A 13,224-nucleotide genomic window follows, 5' to 3' on the forward strand; every position below is an offset into this window, starting at 1 on the left:
TAAAGAAATCTTACAATTAAGCCACTGGCTGAGGTTCAGACAATCAAACAAGCCATGGTTTGCTTGCAGGACTGTCAAACAAATTTCTGAACCCTTCTTCTTCCACCACTAGCTGCAGAGATATAGCACTGGGATGTGTTGGTGTCCTACTAGAGGGATTGTTCTAAAATTATTGGAGGAGACAACTTCTCTATTTATCCCAGAAAACCTGCCTATAAAGTGAGTGACCAGCACCCCTATTGGAGGCATCCCATCCCTGCCCAGATTCGGATCTAGGGTAGCAAATTTGGGGCAACGGTTTACTGCCCAAATATTACATGCTAAATTTGCCTCCCAAGATTAGGTTTTAGATTAACTGGGCCAGCGACTGAGAAGGCAAGCAGCTGTCTTCTAGCCATTCCCAAAAGTGCTGCTGACTGTGTCTCCCAAGAATTAGATGAGCATATGGCTTGTTCCAGTAATAACCCATAAACGTGACATGCAGATAGAAGTAATGAGAAAAAAGTCCCCTCAAAATCCAATAAAATCCAAGGTTGGATTACTGCAATGTGCTTTACATGGGGCTTCCCTTGGACTTAGTCCTGAAACTGCGTTGAGTCCATATTACACCTCCGCTAAGGTAGTTGCATTCATTGCCAATAGGCAGTGAGTTCCACAGATCCCAGAGGTGTGCTTAGTGTGTCCTAGAAACCAGGCTTTTCGTATAGTAGCTTCAGCCCTCTAGAATCAATTACCAGCTTAAATTAGACAAGTACCTACTGGTTTGTTTCTGACCCAATCATTTTATGGGATGTCAGTTGCACAATTCTATACATCATTTTATTGCTCTTAACTTTATAATTCATTCTACTGTACAGCACTTTGGTAACGTTGGGTGGTGAAGCAGTTTATAAACCTGCATTAAACAGACACAAACACACACGGGGATGGAAGTGTCATCCGTTAATTGTGTGTTTGAGAAGGGAGGTGTTGACTTACAGAGGCAACCATCACTTACACAAACAAACAAACAAAACCTAAACTGAACAATTTAGAGTCCATGCTGCACTTCTTCCCAGATAAACATTCGGTGATGCTCAGACCAGGTGCTTCTCAGCAAGGGATCAAAGCCCCTCCACTGGATCTTAGACTCGGAATCAAGGTTCCACTCTATCCACCGATTTGACCTTGATAGCAGCGAGCTGAGCGCTTGCGCCTGCCCGCAGCTTCCACTGGTACCGAAAGAGCCTCCGCTCACATTCCTTCTGCCCCCACAGGCGGGCCAGCATCACAGCATTTTGGCCATCATTGTCTTCATCACTAATCTTGGCCCCGTAGCTAAGAAGCAGGTCGATGCAGTCGCAGTGGCCCGAGGTGACGGCAACGTGGAGGGCTGTTCTACCCAGCGGCGTTTTATATGCCAAATCAGCACCTGGAGAGGGGGAAGCACACAAAACAAGGGATCTAAGAGACCAGAGTTTAACATATCAAAAAACTTTTGTAAGACAATACAGTACAGTCATACTTCAGGTTACAGATGCTTCAGGTTGTGTTTCTTTAGGTTGCAGACCGCCAAAACCTGGAAGTATCAGAACGGATTACTTCCTGGTTTCGGCGGTCATGTATGCGCTTTGCACATGCGCAGAAGTGCTGAATTGCAACCCACGCATGCACAGATGCTCAGACACAGGTTGCGAGTGCTGCAAGTTGCAAACGTGCATCCCACATGGATCACGTTCGCAACCCAAGCGTCCACTGTAAACTCTTTAACCCTCTAATGCAGTGGTCTTCAACCAGTGTGCCCTGGCACCCTGGGGTGCGTTGAATGCTGGTCAGAGGTGCCACGGGCAACACTGGCCTCTGTCCCTCTTCCCTCCCCTCCCTCCTCTGATGCCCTCTTGCATCTCTGCCTCCCAAAGGCTTGCGTGGCTGTTTGTTGCAGCAGCCCAGGCTACAAGCTCCCCAGGCAAATGGTGCCTCTGGGGCTGGCCAGGGGGTGCTGGTTGCCAGGAGCTGAGTAAAAAGTAAGCAAGCAAGTGGGTGAAGGAGCCCAGCCAGACAGTCCACCAGCCCTTGCTGGTGGGAACAGATGGAAAAGTGGGAGGCCAGGCAGGGAAACAGGCATCGTACTGGCTTGCTGTGTGCAAGGCCTGCCTGGGAGCTGCGTGTCTGGTGCCAAAGGGGAGTGGCTGGGGAAACCCATCCAGATGTGCGGGGTATAAATAAATTGATGTTGTTGTTGTTGTTGTTGTTGTTGTTGTTGTTCTGCCATGCAGGCCTGGCAGTGCCCACTGCTGCCATTGCTGCCTCCCAAGGTGAGTAAGGTGCGGGTTTCACGTTCACCTCAGCTTCACGATCTGTCCTTCCAGTGAGCACTCAGGGCTGATTTCCTTCAGAATGGAGAGGTTTGATCTTCTTGCAGTCCACGGAACTCTCAAGAGTCTCCTCCAGCATCATAATTCAAAAGCACCAATTCTTCAGCGACCAGCCTTCTTTATGGTCCAGCTCTCACTTCCATACATCACTACTGGGAAAACCATAGCTTTAACTATATGGACCTTTGTTGGCAAGGTGATGTCTCTGCTTTTTAAGCTGATGTCTAGGTTTGTCATTGCATTTCTCCCAAGAAGCAGGCATCTTTTAATTTCGTGGCTGCTGTCACCATCTGCAGTGATCATGGAGCCCAAGAAAGCAAAATCTCTCACTGCCTCCATTTCTTCCCCTTCTATTTGCCAGGAGGTGATGGGACCAGTGGCCATGATCTTAGTTTTTTTGATGTTGAGCTTCAGACCATATTTTGCGCTCTCCTCTTTCACCCTCATTAAAAGGTTCTTTAATTCCTCCTCACTTTCTGCCATCAAGGTTGTGTCATCTGCATATCTGAGGTTGTTGATATTTCTTCCGGCAATCTTAATTCCGGCTTGGGATTCATCCAGCCCAGCCTTTCGCATGATGTATTCTGCGTATAAATTAAATAAGCAGGGAGACAAAATACAGCCTTGTCGTACTCCTTTCCCAATTCTGAACCAGTCAGTTGTTCCATATCCAGTTCTAACTGTAGCTACTTGTCCCACATAGAGATTTCTCAGGAGACAGATGAGGTGATCAGGCACTCCCATTTCTTTAAGAACTTGCCAAAGTTTGCTGTGGTCGACACAGTCAAAGGCTATGCATAGTCAATGAAGCAGAAGTAGATGTTTTTCTGGAACTCTCTAGTTTTCTCAATCCAGCACATGTTTGCAATTTGGTCTCTGGTTCCTCTGCCCCTTCGAAATCCAGCTTGCACTTCTGGGAGTTCTCAGTCCACATACTGCTTAAGCCTGCCTTGTAGAATTTTAACCATAACCTTGCTAGTATGTGAAATGACTGCAGTTGTGTGATAGTTGGAGCATTCTTTGGCGGGAAAGCCATGTCTTATATGACGACCAGCTCACCATATCATTTTAGGCAAATTAACCTGTTGGACTAATGCTCTGTGATCAAATTGTATGTAATAGTTTTCTTCTGACCACTAAGGATGACCAACTGGGCTGAAACACATCTGGTCTTGGACAAATTTTGGTTATATTGGTCATATAATGGTTTTGATCAAGTTTCAGCTCAACAGACAAGTCCATTTGTTATTATACTATCTTTGTAATTTTATCTATTTTGACCCTGGTTTTTATGTTGGACTGAAACTGTGTTTCACTTTCCTACAATGTTTGGAAGCAATTCACTTATTTATTCCTAACCACCTTAAACTTTGAGACTTGCAAGATTGAAAACATCAGCCTTAGACAGCTACAAGGGCCCCTTCAGAATATAGGGATGCTACCATTTTGAATCAGGAAATCCACTGCATCCAAACGACCCCTGCGCGCATTGATAAATAAAGCCACAAAGGTTCGGTGTGCTAACCATTCGCTCCTCTCCGCTGGTCCCAGGGATGTGGAATAGGCTGTGGAAAATGTGGAAGACATTGCACCTCCTGCAACAACAATCTGGCAATGGAAGACACAAAACAAGTATTGACTCATTATTTAAACAGACTCGGAGGAAACCTATTGCACACTGTGAGCGAATCCCAAGCTGTTGGAAAGGCAGTAGAAGATGGGCAACATTTTTCCTGTTTATCTAGTCAGCGGGTTTGCGGCATCGCCTTCCATTTGGCTTCTGGACTTCTCTGCCAGACTCGTCATTATGTGAGGATTGAATCATTGTGGGAAGGGCGATGCAGAAAATAAGCCAATATGATGGAAATGTTAGGGTTGCCATATGTCCCCTTTTCCCAGGACACATCCTTTCTCTCATGGGTATGTAAAATGAGAGTCGTCATAGCGATCCATAGTTCAAAGTAGAAGTTTGCAAATGTGTCCTCTTTTTTTGCTCTTCAGAATATGGCAACCCTAATATCCTTCCCAAATGCATGCGGATTAACAGACAAAAGCTATTCAATGCAGGCTTCCTCAACCTCAGCACTCCAGGTGTTTTGAGACTACAATTCCCATCATCCCTGACCACTGGTCCTGCTAGCTAGGGATCATGGGAGTTGTAGGCCAAAAACATCTGGAGGGCCGAGGTTGAGGAAGCCTGATTTAATGTGAATGTGAAGGTTGGATGGTTTCAGGGAAACAGAAATATTGTTAGGGTACGGTATTTATTCATTCAGAGCCCAAATTTCCCAGGGCAGCTTATATAGAGAGTTCAAATTATTATTATTATTATTATTATTATTATTATTATTATTATTATTATTATTTGGGTGGCTCCCAACAGGAATAATAATAATAATAATAATAATAATAATAATAATAATAATAATAATGCAATAAAACAACAGACATTTAAAACTACCCTAAACAGGGCTGCCATCAGATGTCTTCTAAAAGTCAGATAGCTGTTTATTTCCTTGACATCAGATGGGAGGGCATTCCAGAGGGTGGACGCCACTACCAAGAAGGGCCTCTGCCTGTAACTTCACTTCTTGGAGTGAGAGAATGGCCAGAAGGCCCTCGGCGCTAGATCTCAGTGTCCGGGCTGAACAATGGGGGTGGAGATGCTCCTTCAGGTATACTGGACCGAGGCCATTTAGGGCTTTAAAGGTCAGCACCAACACTTTGAATTGTGCTCGGAAATGTACTGGGAGCCAATGTAGATCTCTCAGGACCGGTGTTATGTGGTCTCAGCAGCCACTCCCAAACTGGTATTGAACTCAGTTATCTCATTCTTTTTTGGCGTTCCCTCTCAGCAGTGATGTACTGGGCTAGGGATGAAGCTCCTTTGCTTATTTCACAGCAATGTCACTGCCCAGGGTGCTGTCTGCCAATCCCTCTGCAGGCCAAAGAAGTTTGTCTCAGAAGGCAATTCATCCAATAAAGCGGGAGAGACGGACTACATAAACCAAGCACGGCTAAGGGTTAAACTGCAACCTTGTTCTGAAACATTTCAAAATCCTTTTATTTACTATGGCAACTGAGCACATCACAAAACAGCGAGCAAGCCTTCAAGTCCAAACAGAACACTCCATCAGCGCTCAGTCGGTAGAGCAGGACGCTCTTAATCCCAGGGTCAGGGATTCGAGCAGCCATGTTAGGAAGAAGGTTCCTGCACTGCAGGGGGTTGGACTAGAAGACCCTCGTGGTCCCTTCCAACTCTACAATTCTATGATTCTATGTTAAGCAAGTTGTGAAGGGGTAGGGGGAAAGCAGCCTGGCTATTGATGCCGTAAGTAAAAAAAATTAATTTTTCCCTATATATGTTGGGAAAATGTGTACGTGCAGCTACTCACACAGAGTCAATTAAGGTTTGGCAGACAGCCAGAAGGCAATCTGAAGGAGTAAGTCTGCCTGGTGATAACAGAGACATGGAGACCGCTCCCTGATTGGTCAAGCTCTCTCAAGGGAGTGATATTTAATGGCCTACTAACTGGAATGTGCTAGTTCAGGAGTTCAGTGTTCAGAGTTTGGAGTTCAGAGTTCTGTGTCAGTATAGGAGGTGTGAGTCTTATCAGGGAGAGCTAGCAAAAGATCCGTGTTCTGTTCCTGTAAATAGTCCATTGTATATAATAAACACCTAACTACAAGTTCCTGGTTCCTGCTTCGTCTATCCTGTCTGCAGCCAAGTCGCCCGTTGCTTCCATGGATTCTGCGTTTACTCTGCTAGGTCTGGCTAGGTTTTGCCAATAATATAGTCTCAGCAGGGGGTCAACAATGAGTGGCCGCTGCACTCATCAAGATGGGGATGGGCAGCGGCGAGGTTGGGGAGCTACAGGTTGACAATGGAGAAGGGCCTTTTCTGCAGTGGCTCCCTGTTTGTGGAATGCTCTCCCCAGGGAGCTTCAGCTGGCGCCTTCATTATACATCTTGAAGTGCCAGGCAAAAACGTTCCTTTTCAACCAGGCCTTTGGCTGACTACATCAGATACCCTTTTAAATGTGTTTTAGGGGGATTAAGGGGTTATTGGTTTGATATTGTTCCTGTTTTAACAGACGTAGCAACATATTAAGCTAAAGCAAGTTATGCAATGCCAATTTTAACTTCACACAGTAAGCAAAATGGTGACCCTGAACAATGTAAATGAAGATTCTCTTATGCATCTAATAATAATAACGCCTTTATTGTCATTGTACAACCTGTGAGAAAAGTGTGAGTAAAGGAAGTTATGGAAATGCCACTATCCTTTAAGGAAAGGAGCCAAACTGGTGCTGCCTGATACAAGCAAGCACCAAGGTAGTATCTCTAGATTATTATGTGGCTGCTTTTAATGTCTCAAGCAACTAGTTGCTTTAACAAGGTGGCAGAAGTATTAAGCTCCCTCTGTTTCTGCTAAGCACCTTGTGATTTTGAGATCTTGTGCTGTATTCAAGGTGTACTTTGGTCCTGGGCAGAGAGTGTGTCAAAAATGCACATATATCCTCTGACTTTTTATGACACGGTAAAACATTTGTGCAAAAAGAGAAACTGAGAATGAAACAACAACAGTGTGTGACATGGGGGACAACATTAACATCCCTTCTCCTACTACGGAAACATTGATTTCCTCAACATAAAGACACCCTCACAAATCACCCGCTGCAGTTTCTGTAGAAGGAATCCCCCCTGTTTAGAAAAGAAAACCAACCTTTTTGTTGTTTCCTGTCACAGCTGCAGTCACCAATTGCCCCCAGGAGTCTTCTGGCCAAATTCTCATGCTGATGGTTCCTCCAGGAATAATGTCATTATGCTTGAACATAGAGTGGTCACTGAGATCCACTGCAGGAGGAGATAATTCAAAAAACTTCAGAAGGTTGCAAAGCAAAAGATGACGACCGAGATGTGGAAAGGAGGGTTGAAAGACCAAGATCAATTTGCGGGGCGGAAAGGGAGCAAACATCAGTCCACTTGAAGGTCTCAGGGTGACTTGAAAGGCACTGACATTTAACAGCTGCATTTTAGGGCGTGAATTTATGATTTCTCCCTAGTCCCTACCCTTAACACACAAGAATAATTTCCTGTAATATGCACAGGGATCACCTGTGCCTCCACAAAGCAGCCATTTACAAGCCAGCCCTGAATTTTGAGCCATCTATACACAGCCCAGGGTAATCTGGGTATCTCATAGAAAGGCAATTAGGGTAATTGTCGTCATCGTGTTTGTTTGTTTTTTAATCAAAACATTGAAGCAACCAAGAAGAGAAAACGAAGAAGGCTGTCGCCAGTGTGGTGCACTTAAGTGCTAGACATGGATCTGGGAGACCAGGGTTCAAATCAAAGAATTGTAGGGTTGGAAAGGAGCCTGAGAGTCCAAACCCCTTGCAATGCAAAACTACGCAACTGTCCCATACGGGGACTGAACCGGCAACCTTGGCGTTATCAGCAGCACATTGCTCTAACCAACTGTCATGCAACTCACTGAGTGGTGTTGGGCCAGTCATTGCCTATACAGTGGTGCCTCGCAAGACAAAATTAATTCGTTCCGCAAGTTTTTTCTTCTTGCGAGTTTTTCGTCTTGCGAAGCACGGTTTCCCATAGGAATGCATTGAAAATCAATCAATGCGTTCCTATGGAAACCGCCTTCAGACCAGGTCCGGGGACAGTCTGTCCCCCGACCTCTTCTGAAGGCTGGGGGGGGGGGACAAGGGCTTTTCTTCCCACCGCCAGCCTTCAGAAGGCTGTTCTGAAGGCTGGCGGTGGGAAGAAAAGCCCTTCTCCCCAACTCCCACCCCGCAAGCTCCGGGGACAGGAGGGCTTTCCTCCCGACTGCCAGCATTTTAAAAGCCCCCAGGACAGCGGAGACTTCGCCGCTGTCCCGGGGAGATTTTAAAATGCTGGCGGGCGGCAGCGAAGGCTTCGATGCCGCCCGCCAGCATTTTCAGATCGCCCGGGACAGCGGAGAAGTCTCCGCTGTCCCGGGAAGGCAGGCGGAGGGAGCAAAGACTTTTGCCCCCCGCTGGCCTTCAGGGGCAGGGATAGAGGGAACAGTGTATACCATCATGAGTTAATAATAATAATAATAATAATAATAATAATAATAATAATAATAATTTTTATTTATACCCCGCCCATCTGGCTGGGCTTCCCCAGCCACTCTGGGCGGCTTCCCAAAAAAATTAAAATACTGTAATACATCACACGTTAAAAACTTCCCTAAACAGGGCTGTCTTCAGATGTCTTCTAAAAGTCTGGTAGTTGTTGTTCTCTTTGACATCTGGTGGGAGGGGGTTCCACAGGGAGGGCGCCACTACCGAGAAGGCCCTCTGCCTGGTTCCCTGTAACTTGTTGGCGGAAAGGTGGGATATAAAGGTTATAATTTATTTTTAAAATGGATTTTTAAAGCTAGAATTCTGGCCAAACTTTAAAGCAGTTCACGACAAGAGTCTCTGCAGGAACAGCCAAACCTTTTTGATTGTTCTAGATTCTGACTACATTCTTTTAACCCTGTCTTCAAACCCACATGGGCTAGGGTTTGCTATGATTGCTTAATGGCAGCGGAGATTACCAGCATGAAAATTCTGTGTCTCGTACCATAATCTCCTTTTTCTCGTGAACATTTGGTTTCTTGGTCAGATAATGACTTGCTTAGTAAACTAACCCACCCATGTACAGTTAAGCTATCTCAAAATGATAGATTTAGGGAGGTAGAACTGCAAACGTTATACTGGATCAACTGCAAAACAAATTGGATTAACTGCTCAACAGTCTACAAATTCATGTAACGTGTTTTATAACAATTATTAAAAGCAAACAGCTAATGATGACTCCTAAAGCAACTAAACATAAAATATTTCATGTTATGACAACCAATATTCCTATATGAAAAAAAGACTTCGCTGCTTCTCAGCTCCATTTGCCAAACATTACGGAACAATATAGTGTGACAGAATTGCCACCTGCAAGATGAAAAGAAGCTAGAAACCGACACTAAAGGTTATTAATTCAGGTTCCTTGAGGCTGAAAAAATACACTTCAAAGTTTGTGGGCATTGCCTGCACAAATCTTAGAAGCCAGAAAGGGGTAACTGAATAAGGGGTATCTTTGCCCCTCTCAAAACTAGAAGAACCAGAATTATACAAAAGAGTAAAAAGTAAAAAGTAGGGAATTGTGCTAAATGAAATTATGTATATTGGCATAATTAATACAATTCAGCTTTCCTTAGCACAGAATCTGGATTGCTTGTGTCCAGAATGACACTTTAATCATTCTGGCTGTAGAGGCCTCTGTGACATATAGAATCATATAGTCATGAATTTTACAATACTTGAAGCTGGCAATAAACAGGTAACCATCAATACAAAGTCACCCTTTTTGGTAGACAGCTCTTGAAACTAGAGTGGTACCACAGGTTAAGTACTTAATTCGTTCCGGAGGTCCGTTCTTAACCTGAAACTGTTCTTAACCTGAAGCACCACTTTAGCTAATGGAGCCTCCAGCTTCTGCCACGCTGCCAGAGCACGATTTCTGTTCTCATCCTGAAGCAAAGTTCTTAACCCGAGGTACTATTTCTGGGTTAGCAGAGTCTGTAACCTGAAACGTATGTAACCTGAGGTACCACTGTATCCAGTTTTGGATGCCGACTCCCAGCTTAGCTGGTCTAACTCTGAAAGGTGGATTCATTTCCCGTAACACTTTTGCTGATTGTAGAAGAGGGAACTCACCTCTATCCAGGTAGTGGAGGCGCTGGAAATTCACAGGGATCCCAACTAAGAGCTCCAGACGGTTCTTCAGATTTCTTATGGTTAAGTCGCGGTGACACTCGGGCACCGTATAGACCTCATCAGCCTCCACCAGATGCAACTTGATGTTAAAATATCGGATCAGGGGAGATTGAAAGTCCCCTGGACGTAATGACCTATGCCGTGAGAAGATGCCGCCGCGAGAAGCCCCCACTCTGAGTGAGGAAGTGTTCACTGGCTTTTTTTTCTTGGCCAGCATTCTTTGAACCACTCATCAGATTGTTGCTATCTGAACCTCTAGGACATCAAAGCCATGATGTCATGACACAGGACAATGCACGGCTGGCAGATCATCAGGACACAGCCAGTGTGATGTCATGTTGCAGCTAGGACACACCTTTGACAACTTGCAATTGGAACTCCCGGCAGATAACAGACACTTAAATCTCCTTTCCTTCACTATTTATCCCCCACTGCTGGGAAACATAAGATATTAGGTGTCAGGGACCGTGCTGAGGAGGGCTGCACAGATGAGGAATAGCGGGAGCAGCCCCCTCCCTCGGATCAGGATCCTGAATCTTCCCAGGAGCAGTATAGATTTTGAACAGTGGTTCACAGAGGGACATAGTTCAGAAGACAAAAGTTGGGAAGAACTGGGTGGTGGACAGCTAGGAAAACTGGAAGAAAGAGAGTTAACAGACTCTCTCTCGCTGGAGAGCCTACATCCGCCCAGCCCAAGGTCACGATGAGCAAATAAGGTGGCAGCACAGACAGCAAATTGGTTGCGAGATCAGGTTGCAAGACGAGGAAGTGACGAGGGTGACTGGGGGGGAAGTAGGTGTAAACCTTAATTAGGAGACCTTAACTCTGAGAATGGACTCTCTGTTCTTTTGGTGTCATCATTAAAATCTCTTTAAATGGTAAAAGACAATTTTTGCTTTGTTCTGTTTATCCACGGCCAAAGGGAGAGAGGAAGATGTTTCCCCGAAGCCTGACATTATGGGGTGCCTGACATATTTTGAAGGTAGCCCTATTAAATTGCTTAGAAGGGTTTGCTATGTTATGGTGTAAGTCAACAAAAGAAAGAGAAGTTTGGGAAAACAGTCATTGGATTTATTGAGATAAATATGAATAAAAAGTTACATAGATTCTATGTTTTGACAAAATCAGCGGCACTTCCAGAGTGTCTTCATCTATTCTGGGTCCTAAACATCACCTTTTACAGACATACAACTGCCACTTGGGCAGGATTCCAGGAGGCGCCAAATTTATAACCACATACAGCAGATAACAGCAGGTTTGATTTTGAGGCAAAATGGCTAGCGTGCTTTGGATTACAATATTTCAGTATTGCACCACTTATATTTTTTGCATCCCTTATCTAAAAGCAAAATCCTTGCAACTTTTGTGCGAGAGGGATGGCAACTTTTGCTCCTTGTGAGGTCCACCAAATTTCTTTTTACATAATTTAAAACAGAGTGAATGAATATGTTACTCCACAGCATATGTCCATCTGCCCAGAGAGTGATCTATAAGGTGCTGTCATCATGCACAAATTACATTGGGGAGCAAGTCAAGAACCGTTGCTCCCCCTTTTCAGTCATTTCAGTTGTTTATGCAGAAGCGACAAACAAGCCACTGTGAAATGAATGGAGGTTGTGACAGTGAAGTTCTTTGCTACTCTCACCTATTGCCAATAAGAAATGGAATGCAAAACACACAAAATCGGAAGGGGGGGAGGGTTTCAATGTTGGAAAAGTGAGGTGAGAGAGGGAAAAGTCGAAGATAACTGCCCAGAATTCTCTCTCCTCAAGTGCATGCAACTCTAGATTTTTAAACACCATTAAAAAAAAAACAATTTAAGAACAAAAATCCCATTTTAAAAATGGTCAAAACTCCTGGATTTAGAAAAAAGGTGCTATTTTTAATGAAAATTTTGATTTGTTGCTTCTGCAAAATTAAGTTCAACAGCTTACTCATGCATAAGTGAAACTAACTAAACAATACCTTCATGAAAACTACTCCAACTTTCTAAAGACACATGGATACTTAGGTTATTTAGTTAGGCTAGTGTAGCAAAGGGTACCTATCAATCTAAATCTAACAACATGGCAGCTCAAACTGGATTATTTTAATGTCCAAACAGCAGACCATATACAATTCTTTTCAAACATTTCTATATACACTTAAAAAAAGATGATCAGTGCTGAAAAAAATTTAACGACCTGTTATGGTCAACAAAACTAAAAACTGGTTAGAACAATTTTAGAAAAATCGGAACTGTTAAAAAATACTTGTATGTTAGCATTAGAAAAAGATATTAAAACTACAAAAAAAACTGACATTTTGCTGAAAAAACTGCAGTCATAAAAATCATTTGCATTGAAGAGGCATTTTGTTTTAAACATATTAAAACATTTAAGTGTAGAACCACCTTGCAGAATTCACAGAGTTTAAACGTTTTGTACTGAAATAGCAAGGACACATTTCTAAAAGCATTTTAGGATCTTGCAAAGCAAAACGCTATTATAAACGTTAAACACTGTATTGCAATCTGGAGCACAATATTTCATCGTATTATGTCCAGAATTCAGTAGGCAATTGTGGCAAATTAAACCATAAAATAAACAAATTGAGAAACATACCAGGAAGCAAGCTGACAATTCTGACAGTACAACCACTTAATGAAGCAAAGTTATTTGAGAGACCATAGTTATGCCCTATCTAGATACCAGACAAATGCTAAACGGAAAATATTTACTTGCTGCTAAATGTGATTTGGTCAGATACCTTTAAAAAGAGAGAGAGATTCAGTTATGCTTAGCCAAAGGTTACAGTGCTTCCTGTGAGGTTCTCTGCATTTAAATTCCAAACAGCACAATTTTATATCTTATCTACTTAGAAGTAATTATCACAAAGATCTGTGGGACTTACTTCCAAGTTGCGTTTATTTATAATTGCGCTGTGAGGCTTGCATATTCAAGTACTGTAAAGAAAACTTGAAGAGGATACTATTTCATAACTGTTAAGACTCTACTGCAGAACTTTTCTACTTATGGCCAAATCATAAATAAATATTAAATTCCAGCAGCAATCACTCCCCTGAATAATCC

The 13,224-nt window shown here is 43.5% G+C and overlaps 1 protein-coding gene across 1 annotated transcript; it reads right to left on the reverse strand.

Annotated features, from left to right (window-relative positions):
* Nucleotides 1-797: 797 nt before the first annotated feature.
* On the reverse strand, nucleotides 798-10,717 carry ANKRD60 (ankyrin repeat domain 60). The gene is made up of 4 exons (XM_053394355.1): nucleotides 10,094-10,717; nucleotides 7,081-7,211; nucleotides 3,797-3,962; nucleotides 798-1,411 (listed from the first exon to the last, which is right to left on the reverse strand). Exons 1-4 carry the CDS (start codon nucleotides 10,368-10,370, stop codon nucleotides 1,137-1,139), a joined length of 849 nt encoding a protein of 282 aa, XP_053250330.1. The 5' UTR covers nucleotides 10,371-10,717; the 3' UTR covers nucleotides 798-1,136.
* Between the last annotated feature and the right edge of the window lie 2,507 nt (nucleotides 10,718-13,224).

Source organism: Podarcis raffonei, chromosome 6, assembly GCF_027172205.1.
Source record: "Podarcis raffonei isolate rPodRaf1 chromosome 6, rPodRaf1.pri, whole genome shotgun sequence".
Classification (NCBI taxonomy): Eukaryota; Metazoa; Chordata; class Lepidosauria; order Squamata; family Lacertidae; genus Podarcis; species Podarcis raffonei.

Coding starts and splice junctions, on each gene's coding strand:
- ANKRD60 (XM_053394355.1), bottom strand. CDS start 10,370: ATGCTGGCCAAGAAAAAAAAGCCAGTGAACACTTCCTCACTCAGAGTG. Junction 7,212..10,093: donor CCTCCACTACCTGGATAGAG/GTGAGTTCCCTC, acceptor CTCCTCCTGCAG/TGGATCTCAGTGACCACTCT. Junction 1,412..3,796: donor GGATTTCCTGATTCAAAATG/GTAGCATCCCTA, acceptor CCCCCTCTCCAG/GTGCTGATTTGGCATATAAA.